At 40.9% G+C, this 18,597-nt stretch overlaps 3 protein-coding genes across 4 annotated transcripts in view; 1 reads left to right on the forward strand and 2 right to left on the reverse strand.

The window, feature by feature from the left end:
- Positions 1 to 7,067, reverse strand: rab9b (RAB9B, member RAS oncogene family). 2 transcript variants are annotated; one of them, XM_008419999.2, is made up of 4 exons: positions 7,020 to 7,067; positions 5,350 to 5,475; positions 5,058 to 5,232; positions 1 to 3,854 (listed from the first exon to the last, which is right to left on the reverse strand). In XM_008419999.2, the coding sequence occupies exon 4, from the start codon at positions 3,805 to 3,807 to the stop codon at positions 3,199 to 3,201; it is 609 nt and encodes a 202-aa protein (XP_008418221.1). In that variant the 5' UTR covers positions 3,808 to 3,854; positions 5,058 to 5,232; positions 5,350 to 5,475; positions 7,020 to 7,067; the 3' UTR covers positions 1 to 3,198. The 2 variants fall into 2 exon arrangements, with proteins under 2 accessions (XP_008418221.1, XP_008418220.1); XM_008419998.2 differs by lacking the exon at positions 5,058 to 5,232 and having other exon boundaries at positions 7,020 to 7,065.
- On the forward strand, positions 6,715 to 12,619 carry fut11 (fucosyltransferase 11 (alpha (1,3) fucosyltransferase)). Its single transcript, XM_008419997.2, has 5 exons — positions 6,715 to 6,792; positions 7,031 to 7,369; positions 8,443 to 8,823; positions 10,149 to 10,771; positions 10,912 to 12,619. Exons 2-5 carry the CDS (start codon positions 7,031 to 7,033, stop codon positions 11,060 to 11,062), a joined length of 1,494 nt encoding a protein of 497 aa, XP_008418219.1. The 5' UTR covers positions 6,715 to 6,792; the 3' UTR covers positions 11,063 to 12,619.
- znf185 (zinc finger protein 185 with LIM domain) overlaps positions 12,171 to 18,597 on the reverse strand; it is an 18,039-nt gene continuing 11,612 nt past the window's right edge. The window contains exons 22-30 of the mRNA XM_008420031.2: positions 18,389 to 18,594; positions 17,089 to 17,148; positions 16,893 to 16,955; positions 16,496 to 16,603; positions 15,350 to 15,406; positions 15,201 to 15,272; positions 15,043 to 15,105; positions 13,661 to 13,766; positions 12,171 to 12,697 (exon numbers count right to left, since the gene is read on the reverse strand). Coding sequence (XP_008418253.1) covers positions 12,599 to 12,697; positions 13,661 to 13,766; positions 15,043 to 15,105; positions 15,201 to 15,272; positions 15,350 to 15,406; positions 16,496 to 16,603; positions 16,893 to 16,955; positions 17,089 to 17,148; positions 18,389 to 18,594 — 834 coding nt within the window. The 3' untranslated portion in view covers positions 12,171 to 12,598. The remainder of the gene's footprint in view (positions 12,698 to 13,660; positions 13,767 to 15,042; positions 15,106 to 15,200; positions 15,273 to 15,349; positions 15,407 to 16,495; positions 16,604 to 16,892; positions 16,956 to 17,088; positions 17,149 to 18,388; positions 18,595 to 18,597) is intronic.

Raw genomic sequence — 18,597 nt, forward strand, 5'->3', positions numbered from 1 at the left:
TCTGGTATGATGCACACTTTATTTGAAGCCAAGCACTGGAGATGAATTCTTTAGCGTTACTATTACTAGTGCAAAGTAGAGGAAGGGCAGCTATCTCAGATCAGCACATAATCAAAATGAAACTATTGTTCTGCACAGATCAAGCTGCGCTCATGAGTTGAGCACATGAAGTAAAACAGTATTTTTACATTTAAAAAATGTCAAATTAAAAACATGGAAAGATTACATTCATAAATACTAAACATGGGGAAAATGATCAGAACATAGGAAATGTGCTCTTGGCCAACACTGATTTTACCAACAATGTTGATTTCAGGTTAAAAAAGACTTCACAGTGAAAACTAGATAAAACTCAAGCAGCAGTGTAAGAAAATGAAGTTAAATCACAATAACAGCTATTAGCCCTCGTTTTAAGAGTTGGTGTAGTCTTTAAATTACATCTTCAGCTCACAGTTTTTGTAAAACAATGCAACACTGGGTCATCTTACACCTTTGCCAATTTGCACCAAAGAGTTGCCTTTTTAAAACTTACCCATGTCTCATTTCATTTCTATTGGTAGTGATCCATTTTTAGGAGACGGAGGTAATTGCAAAAAATGTTTAAATCCTCTATATTTAAATATGAGCCATTGACACTGATTGTAGTTTTGATCTCATTTTGTAAGCCTGTTGCGCAATTTATGAAACACAAGAGACATTTGATCAAAATAAAATTAATGAACAAGTTGTGGGTAGATTTTAGTCTCAAAATCACATTTCCTTACAGCATACCTGTAATTTAAGTCAAAGGCTGGCAATGTAAGTATGGGACATCTACAGGACGAATATGAAGGGTTTTAGGTCATGTAGCAGACTTCTCTTTTTCATATCAGGAACATCAATGTATTAAAAAGTGAAAAACTACAGTAGTACAAAGTAGCAAGGAGGTGAAATGACCCAACACAAACAAACTCATTATCAGCTTATAGCTTGATTAAAGTAACAGTACCTTACTCAGTTCACTTTCACAGTGAATTCTTGCAATTACCATTAGTTCAAAAAGACAAATGTTTATACTTTTGATCTTGGTAGGTAAACGATGCATCTCAGGCTGTGACAGACAAACAAAATGAAACAGATACAATAATATAGGACCTTCTAGTTAAAAAGATAATCAATTTTATCTGGAAAAAAATAAAGTACTACACATACATAATGACAGTTCAGTTTAAATCAGTATTAGCTGTAACATTATCCAATACCATACATGGAAAAAAAAACAAGAGCCTTCTGGCCACCCCTAATAAAAACAAAGTGAAATGTACATGTGGCCAGTGTCAGGTATGTGAATACAATGACGGATGTAAACTTTCCCAAGTGCTTTGTATGTTTTTGGAAAATGCTGTAAGAATGAAGAGGTGATGTAGAATATACACACCGGAAGTAATGAGATGTTCATTTATCAGTAATACTCAGGAGACCCTCAGGAGGCAAAGTTAGAAGCCTGGAATGTTGAGGCCGACGCAGGATTACAGGGAGGCCGTTAATAATTAGAGCTCTTCAACCCATCAAGGAAAAGTTTCTTCAACTGTCCCTGATCAAACATTGAAGCCCAATGTAACTGTTGGATAGAAATAAAAAAAGAAAAACGCCAGAGGCAGAACGACTTTTTAATTATTTTGTTCAACAGGCATTCGTTGCCTGGTAAACTGTCACAGCTGAGACATTAAATTCTCAATTACACCCAGCCTCAACACAGTGCAGAGGCAAACAAAACACTACCGTGTAACTGATGCTCACGGGCAAAACCGTAAACCTGATGATCAACATTCCCTTTCTACTGAATGTACCTTGTAGCCTTTCTTTTTTAGAGTACTAACGTTTGTAGTTTATCGTACCACAAATTGAAGCTCAGTCAGCATTTGTGTAAACTGTAGTACTCAAATGGTCTGTGTGTAGCGCATGCTTTTGCTCATAACTCGACAGTATAGTACCATAGTTAATACTTTTTAGTATATCACCATTAGGTATGGACTGATATGAAATTTTGTCTGTAGTCTCCAGTAGAAACAACAGCTTACCTCTGTTCACGCAAAGATTTGATCATGTGTTGCATATTTTAGTCACAACAGTTCACTAGTAAGCTTCAAGCTTCCAAATGCAGCATTAAAACACCCAAGCAAGGGCGAAGGATGGCGTTCTTTTCGACACCTTGACCGTCTTTTTAGGCCGGATTGGGCTTTTCTTTGAGTATGAAAAAATAAAACCTAATTTCTTTCAGCAATCTGACCAGCAGTGCACATTTATATACATGGAGGAGGGGCAGCCAAAGAAAATTTTAGCTACATCGTCACTTTATCATAGTATAATAACTTTAGACCTTTGAAACGGTATGACCAAGTATACCTTCATACTGGCCCAAACCTAATCAATACAAGCAGCTCAGATAGTCAAGGGATTCCATGTAGTTTGAGATGTTCATAGTTTGCTTATGCAAACTAAAATGAATACCGTGATGTAATGGCTCGTTACACATTTTATCAGATAATTCTTAAAACAGTCATTTTAAAACAGCACCACTTTAATAAAGGTGACGGTCAGCTGGAAATATTTTCAAACTACTAAACTGGTCTACTTTCAGTCAGTAGAAGGGGAAAAAAAACAAGTGGAGGAGGGGCAACGCAGGGAGAGAAAACTCCAGGACTTTCTCTTGTATCTCTTTAAAAATAATTTTAAACCATATGAGTGTTGCGATGGAGGGTTTTTCATGGTTATTGAAATCATTACTTTCATTTTTATCTTCATACCAATAACCCACGCCTAATCACTTTGAGATCAGAAAACATAGCAACTCCGTATTTCTGCGTATTTATGAGAAAACTGACACTTTGTCTTCCAGTATACGAGATAAAAGACAATGCTTCATTCCATTATTTGATACCACCCTCGCATATAAACAGAGAAGGATGCAATATTTTGTGAGATAGCACTGAAAGCAGAAAAGACGAGCGCGCCTGTCGCAGAATGCCTGTGCCTTCATAAGAGCAACAATTCAGCTCACAAGACAGCAGCTGAAATCCCCGACATCAGCTTCTTCACACAAGCTGCATCTCCTGCATAGTGTCCTTACTGGATGCTGTACCTTAAGCCTACAGTACACCTGTTGTCAGAACAAACAGGCAAGTTTCAGCGAGAAAAAGCTTAGTACCCCATGAACCATCAGCAGCATGAGCCGCGAGAGGTTTTACGGTTGCCATGAAGATCAATCGTGCTGCCGAGTAGTGCGTGACCGATCTGGTCCTCAGCAGCTAGAACCACCCGGACAGCTGCTTCGAACGCAGCCGTGACGTTAGTGTCGTCTTTAGCGCTGGTCTCAAAGTAAGGGCAGCAGCCATTCTCCTCGCACCAGGCCCGTGCTTCGTCCTCCCCGACCTCCCTCCGCTCCATGTCGACCTTGTTGCCCAGCACCACAAAAGGGAAACTCTCCGGCTCTTTAACGTCAGAGTAGAACATGAACTCCTTCTTCCAGCAGCTGAGATTTAGGAAGCTCTGCAAGTCGTTGACGGCGAACGTGAGCAGGCAGCAGTCTGCGCCCCGGTAGAACGGGGTGCGAAGCGACTTGAAGCGCTCCTGACCCGCCGTGTCCCAGATCTGAAGGGTGACCGGGCGCCCGTCCACCTCCAAGTCTCGGTTAAGGAACTCTACGCCAATGGTGTGAAACGACTGCAAGTCAAAGCGGTCTGTGACGTAGCGGTTCATCAAAGAGGACTTCCCGACTCCGCCGTCTCCCAGCAGGATCACTTTCAGGAGCACGTTGTTCCTACTCATCGTGTTTCCTCCCACCCAGTTAGGCCTCTCTGGTGGGTTTCAGGCCACTGCAATGGGTGGAAGATCAGTGTCAACGTAACCAAGAGAGAGAAAGAACAGCAAGAAACGATAAGCAATCAAGGAATACATTCAAATTAGTCTTGGATAATAATTGAGAAGCTACAAAAAGCCCTACACCGTCACAAATAAAGGAATTTCGTGTAATTTAAGATGGCATCAAATGTGCATTATAAAACCTTACCGTCCTCACAAATCATTAAATACGCATGCACAGCTAAAGTGCATGGATCAGATTACAGCTGTGCGGACATCGGCTTGAGACTGTTATCGTGATTCCGTGTGCTCAGATCCTCAAACACCTGCTGTTTCCGTGTGAATGGAAAGTAGTAGCACCAGTGCTGTCATCGGATTCATTAAGCATCTCCTGTGAGTAAACTAAATGGGTGCGACCTTTCTCAAGAGTAAATCGTCAGCTCTATTATGACACACGGCAACAAAATAAAAATACATAGTTATTTTAATTTGCATGAAAATCTTAACAGTCGCAGCAATTGCATTTTAAATGGTTTAAAAGAAAACAATATTTCCTTTGCACTCATGGCTAAAGTTAATCTTATTTATGGTAATTTCCAAATTATGCTCTTCTCAGTTGACATTCACAACATGCTTAATATCAAGTCTCTTTTGTGTTTGTAAATACATAGTGAAGGACGGCGCTTTATACATAAAATGTATCAGGTTTTGAGGTCTGCTTTTGATTTTTCATACTCAGATTCAGTTTTATAGTTTTTTTTAAATAGCTATAACACAATAAAAAGAATAGTGAAAGAAAACTTTAGGGCTTCTAGACCTTGGGTTTGAGACTAAGCACGCCTGCATGAAAACTGTTTGGGGAATGAAACCAATATTACAAATCTGTAATGGTTTAACCAGTTTCACAAGCAGAGCGACAGGGGTGAGGCACCGAGACGTCTCCAGCCTAGTTTTTCATTACTTTAAGCATTATTATTTTTAAGCCTAAAAATAATAGAATGAACAATATTAAGGAGATGAACATGAACATAAAACCACCCTGTTAGAGAGGGAGGGGGAAAAATAAGCAGCTGCATCACATTAATGGAAGCGACAATCTGAGTGATAACAGCGTGTTTTGCAACCTCAAAACAAACATCAAGTTTGACATGTTCAAGCTTGTCCACTTTGACTGAAGGCAACAACAACAAATAATAAAAAACTCTTCCTGAACTCACTTGTTCAGAAAGCAGAAGTTAACAAGGAACCGAAACGAGCAGCTGACACTGAAATCCTGCTCAGCCTCCTGACAATGAAACGAAGAGTAGCGGTTCAGAAGCTAAGCTGACAGCTTGTTGACACTCTGCTGCTGGTCAAGCTAACCGTTAGCCTCACTGTGTAACCAACTTACAACTATGTGGAAGAAAAGAAAAGAGAAAAACTTAATGCTGAACACAAATGAAATGTATTCCTTCTGTGATTTGTTTCCCTAGATGAATGCGCCAACCACACATACAATTTATCACTCACCTTGTTTTTGGTCAATAACACTGCGAGGTCTGCCCAGTTCCCCTGCATCTGACCGAGACGTGTCGTGACGTGCCCAGTGGCGTTAAAGAGCCGCGGGAACCTGGGTCCTAGAGCCCGCAAAGGCACCTGAAAAATGTTTGTTTATTTATTTTCTCAAGCAATATTTTTGTGTATAATATAATATAATATAATATAATATAATATAATATAATATAATATAATATAATATAATATAATATAATATATATTATAAAATTAACCATTTGGTTCTATCATTAAATGTATATATTATTAGACAAGTCTATGAAATACAATGTCTTTTCTGTGAATTAACCTCGATGTGTTGACATTCTGACTTGGAGTCAATGTTCTTTCTGCCTTTTGGATGCAAATGGCCCTGACACTGCAAAGGGTTTCCTGAGAAACCTTCTCTTAATCATTTTTCACACCGTTGGAATTTGTGAATAAAGCTGTAATTGAAACATTATGCAGAGACTTTTAAACGATAAGCACTGAAGACACCTGACTTTGAGCTAAATGCTTGTCCGGTAGAAGTAACCAGGAATGTTTCAGTGAAACCTGTGCATACATGTGCAGACTGCAAAGTCTAAACTGTTTTCTACAGCATTTTTTTCAGTCAACTGAAACTAAGTCAAGCCCCCTAAAATGTCAGGAGAACAAGGAGGCTTGACAGGCTGCATTCCAAAGAAAACAAATGAAGGCTCTTTGGTGACATGTCCATACATGACTTAATGTCACTGAATCAGATAATTTTACTAATTATATGTTAGCTAAAGTTTAAATGAAGACCTGAGAAGTAAAGATAGACAGTAAAGTTTACATGACTTTGATCTAAAAGATGGATAATGTTCTGTTGTGGTTTAATAACGTTGTCTGAAATGAGCTACACATTGAAACATTGGTTAGGAACAATACAAGGCAAGAAAGTTGTAGATTGGCTAAATGGGTGGTATGTTGATCTATATCAGTTAACCTCTCGCTACATTTAAGGTATGTGGAATACCATGTCTGAGCAGCAAGCTGTTAAAAGTCACTTTTTTCTTTGTATATCTTAACATACACATTGTTTTAGTATATTTTTTAATTCAAAATATTTTTGGGGCGATATAGTATCTGCAACTTTTTTGTTTAAAACGAAAGTATTTGTTACGTTTTATGTGTTGTGTTAATAACTGAGCTCAATCATATTATCATATTTGCCTAATTTACAGAATTTCGCCATGAGATGAAAGGACATAGCAAGAAAGTGTTGAGATTGTAAAAAAAAAAAAAACTCAACAAACTCGGCTGATTCTGCGTTTACTGCTGCTTTCATTTAGCTTGGCTGTAGGTGGCGCCAGAGGAGGGTAACTTTTGAAGCGACGAGGAAGAGTCTGTTGTTACTGATGTTGGCGAATAAACCGTTAGGAGCGTTCATCAGAGGCAAGTTTTACTCTTAATACAAATACATATTTTATTTCTTAAATATTTAGTATGCATTTTGTGTATTTCATAGTGATATAGGGGAAAAATGGCGTTATTGCTTCGATATATCTGGATAACTGGGAGGTTTAGTCCCATAGATGTTCACTTTGTTTGGCAGAGTTGAATAACACATTATGATAGTGAACATGGAGGTAGGGGAACCTATATTTTATTATTTGTTTTACCCGTTCCGCAGATGGCAGGTAGAAGGAGGCTGCTACCCTGCGTGGGTCTGGGGCTGCTCGCTGTCCTCTGCTGGGTGTGGGTCTCCTTCGCCTCTCTCTCTGGAGACCAGCTGCTCCTGGACGTACTGGACGTGTCGGACCGAGGAGCCTTTCAGCCACAAAGCGCTTTGTCGGACATGGAGTTTGCCTCCGTCTCCTCATACAGAGGACCAGGGAACAGTGACCGCCGCAGCAAAAGGGAGCTGCCCATTCTCCTGTGGTGGAGCGGGGGACTTTTCCCACATTTCCCCGGTGACACTGAACGCATCGACTGCGCCACGTCCTCCTGCTTGGTGACGAGCAATCGCAAGGTATACAAGAGAGACCAACAACTAAAGTTTTTTTTCTGGAAGTCTGGGCTTGAGTAGCAGGAAAATACTGTGTTTTGCATTAGTGTTAATACTCCTCCTACTTTATCACTCGTTGTGACGTTGGAACACTAAACTTCAAAGTATTTTATAAGCAGTATGTGATTAACACAAGTAGATCAAAACTGACCCCCTTCTCTCCCTTTTTTCCTTTTTAATAGAATCTGAAAAGTGTGGCGTGCCTATGTGTTTACCCCCCTTATGCTGATCTGTTTAATTAAAATCCACTCCCACCATTTTTCTCTTAGATGTTGTCACCTTATTTGTAAATACAGTTAATTTGTGTGTGATTCAATCTCAGTCTAAATGCAGCTGCTCTGTTAATGCCTCAGAGGTTTTGTTAGAGAACGGCAGCATCATGAAGAGCAGACAGGTCAGGGGTTAAGCTGCGGAGAGGTTCAAAGCATATATGGGTTATAAAACAATATCCAAAGCTTTCAATATCTCAATAAGGTGTTCAGTCCCTCACCTGGAGAGGAAAAGAGTACAGCAGCACAGAACACCTACCAAAACATGGCTGTCTTAATTAAATGACTGTATGGAATGGCTGTACGATAGCCAATCATTAAAGAAAGCCATAAAAATTGATGTTCACAGACTCTCTCCATTCAGTCTGACTTAGTTTGAGATCGCAGTCTCTCGAAATATAAACCCAGTAATGACATATCCCAAAACACTTGTGGCTGTTATTTCAGTGTGAGGTAGCTGCTGAATGAAAATGCCTGGGACAATTTATGGACTTCTATTTGTACAGACTTTGGAAAATTATGTTATTTTATGTTTTTTTTTGTTAAATTTACTAATACATTCTGGTATATACCGCCAAAATGAAAGTGAGTTTGACGCCCCTGGTCTAAGTCGTAAAATATCAATAAAACACATTGAAATTTGTGGTTTTAGCATCTTAAACATCAGCAGAAGTTCAAGAGTACAAGACTTCTACAAGGCACTGTGTATATGCGTACATTTATATTAATTATTGTTGCCCTGTTTCATCTCGACCTGTTCTCGAAAAGGTCCAGCTGTACAAGAGGACGGCATCCATCATCTTTTACGGGACGGACTTCAGGGCATACGAGGCTCCACTCCCTCGCCTGCGCCACCAGACCTGGGCACTTTTCCACGAGGAGTCACCGATGAACAACTACATCCTCTCGCACGGACCCGGAATCCGGCTGTTTAATTACACGGCCACATTTCGCAGGGAGTCAGACTACCCCCTGACCCTGCAGTGGCTGCCCTCCCTGGAGTACCTGCTGGAGCCTGTGGCTGTGTCTCTGGAGGAGAAGAACCGCCTCAGGAGGGAGGGCTTGGCTCCTGTTCTTTACATGCAGTCTCACTGTGACGTGCCGTCAGACAGAGATCGATACGTTCACGAACTCATGAAGTACATCGAGGTACAGTGCTTTTGTTTCCGCTTTAATTATAATGAATGAGATTTTTTGGGGGGTAAATTCAGACATATGAGAGAATAGCACCGTTGTTGCAGCATCATTGAGGACAAAAATATACAGATGCTGTCTTCTATTGATTAATTGCACATTGATGAGCCAGGTAGATGCTCAGGAATCATTTGCAAGTGTTCTATATATGTTGATGTAATGCGTTTCTATTAAGAAGACTTAAGGGTTTGTGTTTAGTTGTTATTAAACTGCACCTGAAATTAGTTTTGGTTTCATTAGCCCTTAATGCACCATTAATGCTCCATCTGGGAACAGAGAGGTGTACTATATTGTCTGAAAGCAGTTTATAGGTCAGCACAACCTTTTTGAGTCAAAAAAATCTCATTAACTCTCGTTGTTGTTGCCAGGCAGATTTTTCCTCACGGCTCCTGCAAGTGCAGTGAGCAGTGAGGAACTCGGTATGCAGAGAATATCAAGTGCAGACTTGATATTCTCTGCATTTAGATGAAAAATATATGTTCATCTGTGTCTGCTGGCTTAAAAAGAAAACAACATCCTCAGTATCAGAACCATTTCATTGTCGTCCCTCTAGGGAAATTGTCTCTGCAGCAAGGTGGGAAAAAAATTCAAACGCAGACACAATCGCACAACAACATTGCAAAGTAGTGAAAAACAAATCTTTGAAATATCCGTACAAATGTCAATAACACAGGCTGAATGACTAGGTCTGACCTAATCACATTTAAAACTGATCAGAACAATGACCTGGCTAACAAAAGAGTTTTTGGTGGTTCTGGTGGTTCTTGATTTGGGCTTCCTGAATCTCTTCCCAGACGGTAGGAGCTTAAATTCACCATGAAGTGGATAATTTGGAGAGTGACGAATGTCCTCTGCCTCTAGTAGGACTCCCTTTAAAAAAAAAACACAGGTTCTGTTAAATCAGATAATCTAAGTAACATGTTTAAAGTAGAATGTTAAAAGCCAATTAGCAAAGGTCAGTCTTGTGATCCTAATTTATTTATTTCAAAAGAAAAGAGTTCCTATGCAGTTCAGAAGTGTGGAAGTCGATTAGTGTTTCCCAGCTCTACATAGGGCTGAAAAAATAAAAAACAGGAGTAGATTTGGAAAATATTTCTATTTCTTCCTTTGCCTGTTCTGTAAAATCCACCCATCCTCTTCTTCCCTTTCTGTGGGTTTTCACAAGTTCCATAAATAGAGCCTGAGCTCGGAAAAGTTTGCTATTATTTTGCCATGATAAATGTGTCCTAGCGGCTTCTTCTCATCTCTCGCTTCCATCCTTCTCTCCTTCCCGTCTTTAGGTAGACTCCTATGGGAAATGCTTGAACAACAGGCCCCTACCGGAACACCTGGAGGACACGGCCACCGCTACTGGCGAGGAACCCGGATTCATGAATTTCGTCGCCCGCTACAAGTTCCACCTGGCGCTGGAGAATGGCGTGTGTCCAGATTACATGACGGAGAAGCTGTGGCGGCCCCTCCATCAGGGCTGCGTGCCCGTCTACCGAGGCTCCCCGGTGGCGGCTGACTGGATGCCCAACGACCACTCTGTCGTAATTATAGATAGCTTTCCCTCTCCCAAAGCTCTCGCTGACTTTCTCAAGCGTCTGGATGAGAACGACGATGAATACGTTAGATATTTAGAGTTCAAGGACCCCAGAAGGATTACTAACACTCGCTTGCTGGAGGGCTTGGACTCCCGTGAGTGGGGAGTTAACGACATGAGCAAGCCTAACTACTTAAATGGGTTTGAATGTTATGTTTGTGACCAGGAGAATGCCCGATTGGCTGCCGAGAGGGCATATAGGAAAGCCCCCCAAAAAACCCAACCTCCTCAGCGTAAAATGGCCAGCAACTCCCACATGGGCTGCCCACTGCCCAGCCCGGGGTACGGAGATATCAAAGACCTGCCTGCAGATGACGGGTGAGTTGGGGTTAAATCTCTGACTGTGCCAGGTGGGAATACCGCCTGCTCTGTCAACCCGAGGGGAGAGAAATCGTTTTTATTGTCTAATTGAGCCGGCCTCTGAAATTAGCCTAATCTGTTTGCATATCTGTCTGCAGATGGTTGCAAATATGGCCGCAGGATTACTGGCAGAGCCTCGACCAGGCCGAGGGGCTGGAGTCCCTGATAAGACACAACGAGTCGGACCCCTCTCTGCTGTGGAAGCACATCCAAAACATAGCTGTGAGCAGAGCCAGAGGGAAACACTGACACAGGCTCGGAAACAAACAGAGCGTGGCGCCCGTCCAGCTCTGCGGAGGCTGGGGGGGCCCACATTACGAGTCCCCTCTGTTTAAACGACGGATTGACTCGCGGTTACACAACCGAGCCAGAACACCGTTATATTTGTGGATTATGGCGTCTTACTAAAGTATCCCAACCCCTGGAGCGGGTTGGGATACTGTTCACATTTTGTGACATTACAACCAAAACCTGAATGTGCATTATCAGGATTTTATGTGAAGTTTTTTTTTTTTTTTTAATTGATGGAAAATGATGCACGGTTTACAAATAGGCAGGCATGTGCATTCAGTCCCCTGAAATCAATACTAGAATCATCTCAATCAGCTTCAAATCATTTGAAGCTTTGCACGTCCAGACACAGATTTTGCATGATTTTTGCAATTAGTCCGATCTCATATTGAACGTGCAGCACCTACGATCAGTGATTGTATGATTCACTGATGTACACGGTTGGAGTGTCACAAAATATGAATGGAAAAATGTAAAGGGTTAGAAATACTTTTTCAAGGTGGGTTTTTGTAGACACCACAACAGGTTTTAATTTTCTATTCAAGGTCACACTTGGGCAAAGGGGATGCTTTAGAAGGACATGTAGGAAATGCTCTCTGTGCAGCTGGTGCAGAGAGGCAAATGCTCCTGGAAAGCTTCCTTCTTTTTTTTTTTATCTCTCTCTCTGGACTGGAGCTGAGCCAAGGGGACCTGTCCTGTTCACCCAAGGAGATCTGCCTAACTGTGTGTGAAGACCATCAAGGCAGCAGCCAGTGGACTGCTTGTGCTTCTTTAAAGCTAATCTGCATGTGGCCAATGGCTATTAGCCAGTCGCATTTATGCAAACAGCTACTTGAAGTGACAGTGCGAGGGAAGAGGCGAGTTTGAGAAATGCAACTTTGTAGGCGGAAACCTCTGCACTAGCAGTTGTTCTTTGAAAGCAAATCTAGTCTGAATTTTTGTGATAAATATTTTATATTATTACCCAGAACTTGTCGCAACACACTAAACTCCTCTTTGTGCAATAATTCTCATTCTGTAAGTGTGTTTTCAAGCACACTACTTTTGTAAGACGTTTATACCAGGATTGTTTAAATCATTTTATTTTGTTAGCAACGCATTGTACATTTCAGCACACTGTTTTGTATCGAGATGAGTAAAATAAGCAAAAAAAAAAGGTTTTTAAACGTAGCGAGCCTCATGTTATCGAATTACATTGTCCAAGCCCACCTGATATTGTGAATCTTTACATAAAAAAACATATAAAACACATCCTTCATTGTATCTGACACACAAACATATTTCATCCCCCCCCAAAAAAATAGACCGTTCAACATGTGACGTTATCATACTGACAATTCAAGTTTCTTTTTTTATTATCACTTTAAAATGTGTTACAGCAAAGTAAGAAAGAAATCGGTGCAAACTTCAGAGCAGTTCTCACTTATTATGCAAATGAACATGAATGAGGGGCTGGGGGGACAAGGATAAGGAGGTGATGAAAAGCTCCGAGGATTAAATAACGGTGGCGTAACAGCTCTCGCAGTGGACCTTTTTGTTGTGCAGGAACATACTGTGGAGAAGGTCTCCCATAGGCCTACTGCACACATCACACTGTGAACAAAAAAAAAAAAAATGAGCATAATCTTAGGTGACGTTCCAAGGAAAATTACCTCTTCATACCGTTTAATAAATCTTTAGCAGTGAATGAAAGCACTGGAGCCTTGAAAACCAGTGTTGGAATGCAGATTGACAAATATTCAAAGAAACCATTTTATTGGAATGAAAACATTCGTCGAAAATGCAATTCGTATTGCGCAACACCTTCAGATGAATTCCTCTTTAATGCCACACTGACATTGTTTGAAAAATACAACTTTTTGCACATTGAAAGATGACTGAAAGATGGTTTTTAAAAGAGTTAAGAGTTCATGATACTTTGAACTTTAACAATGTTAGCTGTGCCTTTGCACAACACCACAGATCCTCCACCATGCTTTACAGTGGGTAGGAGGTGCTTTTCCAGCCTAGACCCAAATTGAATATTTGTTGCTGAGAAACTCAGTGTCTTAGGTTCTTCAAACCAAAAGATTCACTCTATTTAATGTCCCGGAAGAGATTAGCAAACTCTGTCTGTATTTAATTGTAATGGTGGGAAGGTAAACGCGTCTTTCCGGCAACCGGTTTGCTTGTAGATAGTATCTAGTGGTTGCTATGGAGACCTGGAGGCCTCAAGGTGCCACTCTTTGCTGCACCCTGGTGGGCAATAGCTAATAGAAATGAAACTGCATGATGGCACCTCAGGGAAACAGGAAGTCGTCATTGCTCATTACAATTTATGGATGCATAGATCAAGTTAGAAAAGCAGAGTTACACCTATTTTATAGGAGTTGTTATGAGTTGCCAATAATGTGACCTAATGGATCTGCTCAAACTAAAGGTTGGATTTTTATATATTTTCCAAACTACTGCAATAAAAGATGAATTAATAGCAACGATTTTACACATCTTTACCAGGAGTGCCAATAGGTCCAGAGAGCACTATTAAAACAAAATCCACAAATGGAGGCCATTTACCTTGAAGCAGTCAGGGTGGCAGTTAATATTGAGGTGCTCGATGCTGATCTTGGCATCGTTGCCCACCTGCTTTCCGCAGTACGTGCAGGTGGACGACGGGGAGAGCCTGGAGGGAAACAACAGCGATTAGAACAATTTAGGCTGATCCCCTTTAATACGTGTAAATAATCCTTTGATGTCCCCATTCTGTCCCCCAATTAGCTGAACGAGATGGCTTCCACGTCTAGTTGCGTCAGAAGTGGTAAAATAAACAGGCAGGAGGAGACGGACCTTTAGCTTAAACTGGATTTTGTCTCGGTTGCGTGGATTAAGTGTTGTACTGGTTACCGAGAGGTTGATCTTAAATAACACGACGCTCTGTTTGAACAAGATCAGCCAGAGTGGCCTCATGTAAAGAAAAGTAAACACGCTCAAAGGTGAAAACAAGCAGCTTGGAGCACTTAAAAAAGAGAGTTGTAGAGTTGCAAGTGGCATTTTGTATAGCTCCTTCTTGCTATACAGAAGGAGAAGTATAGCAACTGAAGTGTGAAATAAATGCACTCAGGTAAATATGTAAAATTCCCACAAAAACTCAGCATACAGTGAATCTCACAAATGTAGACTACCCCTGTAAAAAGCAAGGGCGTTCTTACAAAAAGATGAGACCGTGATGGATAATTTCCACCTTAAACCTGACATTAATCCTGTACAGTTCAACTTAAAACCAAGCAAAGCTGTTAGGGGGATAATGTAAGTAATAAAATAGCTGCAATGCGTGCAGAGCATTAAACTAATACTTTGTTAGAGCATGTTTTGATTCAACTAAACTACTAAAAGTCAATTAATTGACTGCATATGAAATGCTTTGAGAGACGGGTATTAAATATTTATTAGCACGTCGTAACTAGTAAGTGCTACACACAATTCTGTAAAATACCTGCATGTGGGCATTTTCATTATTTTTGAGTGTTTTTGAGTGCATCACATGGAGACAAACATGCTGTTGCCGTGTGTTGATAATACTAGTTAACACCAGAACAAATAGCATTTCCTCCTCTTTACGGACTTGCAAAAAGAAAGACATTATTTTTAACTTCTACTTACGAGACAAATCTGACACAGTTTTGTTCAATAGTATGTATATAAAATGCTGTGGGATTTTATTGCACTTTCTGCAATCTATCGCCTTACCTAAAGGAGGCAAATAAGTAAATGTCAGGATAAACTTACAAGGCCAGGTGAACTTTATGTCAGGAGCAGACAAAATGTCATGTTACAGGTGGAAAAAGTTTGGAAATGATTTGTGATGGTTTATGTTCAATTTTAACAGGGATGTGTGTCTAGATCCCCTCTACACTCTCAAGTCTTGGTGCATGAAAAAGGTTTATGTGCCGGGGTATTACCTGGTGTAGCTGGAGGGGCTGCTGTACGAGTAACTGATGGAGCTTGATGTAAAATCGTCCAACCTACAGGAAAAGTACAAAATGTTCCATCATCCAAGCAACATCGGTTAATGTCTTTCTATGACTGCTTCAACAAAACAACAAATAATCGGCCTTACCCATTCAGTGGGTCCCTGAGATTGAGCAAAGGCTCACTTGCATCGACGTACTCCCTCACGTACACAAAAGGCCTAAAAAGCAGATAGTAACTTAATGCGGGTGCAAATTCTAACTTCAAGTTAAGCTTCCACTCTGGAGAGATGCTCACTTTTTGCTTTCCGGTTCTGGTGTTGGGACCCGTTGCTCTTCCGCTACCACGGCTGGCCTGCAGACGGAGAGCACAGACATTCGTGTCATCTTTTACTCACAGATGACAGGAGTGCGAAGGGTTATGAGACCCGTCATATGACGGGGTCATTCACCTTTTTTTTTCTTTTTTTTTTCCCACCACTGTCTGTTAATGACAGTCATTCATTGGGCTCAGATTTGACAGAATGACGACTCCACTGCATGTCACCAATCCGACACGTGGTGGCCCGATAATTAGAGGGAGGGAGCCAAATGAGGGCAGGCTGAAAGGCAACGGGAATGCCGCTCTGATTGTAGAACGTCAGAACTAGAGCTGATAGATCTGTTGAAACAGGACTTGCAGGTCCGTGTATAGCCTGAGTAAAGTGTTCAGGATCTGCGTTCCCACAGGGATTTAGCACAAATCAATTTAGCTAAAACAGCTGTGTTACCAAAATCAATTGAAGTAGGAGAACACAAGCAGGAATCTTAAATAGACCACAGTGCCAGGAAAATTCATAGTCCTTGAACTTCGTCACATTTTGTCATAATATAACCCCAAACCTTAGTGGGATATTTGTGTGGAACACAGAGCGTAGATGTTAAAGGGAGGTAAAACCAACCTGCTTTTTTCAAGAAATTGCAGATAAAACCTAAAAAATGTGTTAATTCCTTTGTTGTGGGAATGTCTACCAGCCATTCACGTCTGGAGACTGACGTTCTTCATCGAGTGAGACAGGATGAAGAGCTTCTGTCAACAGATAAGTCCAAGATTTGCTTGTGGTTCTCAGTCAGATTAAGGTCTGAACATTTTAACAACCCCGTCAGCAGTACGAAACAACAAAATGCAGCATGTTCAGTGTTTAGCATGATGTTTTATTATTGAATTGAAGCATTATCCTCGACTTGTCTGCTGTGTTACTTGGTTGTCATGACGCCGTTTGCTCATCGATGTTCTCTAAATCACTAATGAGGCTTTAACAGCACAACTGCACCTATCTGTACTAATATAAAATACCGGTAATGAAAATGATGCAGTCAGCTAAGATTATCTCTAATGGGAATTGATTGCTCTGGATTGGGGCAAAAATAAAGCTGAATAAAACAAAAAAAAATAAATAAATACCGTTCTTCCTCCTTTACTTCCTCCTCATCGCCATCTCCCGTCCCAGTGGAGATGGTATAAACAGTGGGGGTCATCCATTTATCCCAAGGGGAGTCATTCTCAGTGGACCTGGGGCACAAACAAGCACGTAACGGTAACATGAGCGGATGGCGTATTCACACTAACGTTTATTAAAAAGCAGAGTTGCTGGAGGCTGGACATGTTTGCGACGGCTCTGAGGGGAAGGTAGTAACAAATATCTGACCTATTTCCATCAGCATCAGTGCTCAATAACTTCCACCTCAGAGAGTAAACGCCGTAAAAGCCCAGCTCCTCCACCGCGGCGAAAGCAAAACGAGGTTACGGGAATAAAAGGAGCCAATGTGCACCTGGAGCTCTTAATAAAGAGACAACTTACTTTCTCTCAAACATGATCAACGTCTGCTGATCTCCAGCCTTGTCCTCCTTCTCAGCTTTTTGGCTGAGAGGGGGAGACAGACAGACATAGAAAGGCTTTTAGCTGGTAATGGACACAGATCAAAGGGGAGGATAAATGAAGAATAGCAGAGCGTGCGCTGCGTGCAAAAAAGAACAACAAAAAAACGTGTGTTCACCTCTCCACTGTGCTTGCCTCATGAGGGATTTCCCATGTGGTGTTCCAGGAACCCTGAGAGCTGGAGAAAATACCTAATATTAAAAATAAGTCTTAGGTCTRCACTTTGATGGGTCCTTTTTAACACGTGAGCAGGAATGTGCTTTGATGTACGCCCTTGTACTGCAGCTGTGACTGCCTGCTTGAGGTGATTGTCTTGTTGGAGAGTGAAACTCCAACCTCAAGTCATTTGCAGTTTTTGTTTCCTGGACGACCTCTAACCATCTTCCTGTAAACGCTCGTCTGCCTCCTTGTCGAAAACAAGTATTTCCACACCGTGATGGCGGCACCATCATGTTTCACAGTGTGGATTGTGTTCAAGAAGATGTGTGTAGTGTCGTTTTTTTTATTCTGCTGTCATATTATTCTATTACCTCACTTATGCAAAATTCTACCCTTGATTTACGCTTGGTTGTCATAAAGTTGTTTGTTCATCAGTGTTCTTAAAGTAACCTCTGAGGCTTTAACTGAACAGGTGTAGCTATACTAAGATGAAATTACAAAAATGATGCTGTGTGATTTATTAGTTTACACCTAATTGAAATGAATCACGCTGGATTTTATTTAGGGCCAGCAGAGTAAAATGGGGTGGAGGGGGGGAAATACAGCTGACTGCAAAGCACATGTTCCAGATTTTTATTTGTCAGGAATTTCCAAAACTATGTATGAGTTTGCCACAAAGTTATCAATAATTTGTGGTCATAATATTTAAAAAAAAAATAAAAATAAACATGATCAAGTTAAACAAGTACTTTTGCAAGTCACTGCAGCTAAATTCAGATCTTTGATTCAATTTGGATTCCTTAACTTGATTACCTAACTTATTCCAGCTGAGGTGCAGCAAATCAGGCCTGCATGCAGCATCACATGCTAAGAATTTAGAGAGAAATAAAAGACACAAAGCTGCAAAGAAGATAAGATAAACATCCGGTGAAAGCTCTCTCTCATTACGAAGTTTGACACTCATAAGATCATAAACTAACTGATCTCCCTGGAAAGTGAGTAAAAAAAAAAAAAAAAAAACATCAAACTTTTATCATCAGCCACAGCTGTCCGTAAGTGTGGACACAATTCAGCGAGGATGAAGTCTGTAGGTTTTATAAGGCGCTGATGAAGGAGATCTCTGTCTGTTTTCACTGTTTTGATACTTTGCTTTCAGGTGTGATTTAGGGTTCAGTGATCGACACACATTGACTTTTGAGACACCGCTTCAAAACGGGGCTTTAATGTGTACTCTCTTATTTCAGTCTTAGTAAACATACCTTTCTCCGTCTTTCTCCTCATCCTCTTCTTCCTCAGACTCCTCTTCCTCTTCTACTTTCTGATCTTCCTCCTCATCCTCTTCTACTTTCCCCTCATCCTTTTCATTCTCTTTTTCCTCTTGTACTTTCTCCTCCTCCTCATTTACCTCTTTCTCTTCTACTTTCCCCTCCTCCTCTTCATTCTCTTTTTCCTCTTCTACTTTCTCCTC

Source organism: Poecilia reticulata, linkage group LG10 (assembly GCF_000633615.1).
Source record: "Poecilia reticulata strain Guanapo linkage group LG10, Guppy_female_1.0+MT, whole genome shotgun sequence".
Classification (NCBI taxonomy): Eukaryota; Metazoa; Chordata; class Actinopteri; order Cyprinodontiformes; family Poeciliidae; genus Poecilia; species Poecilia reticulata.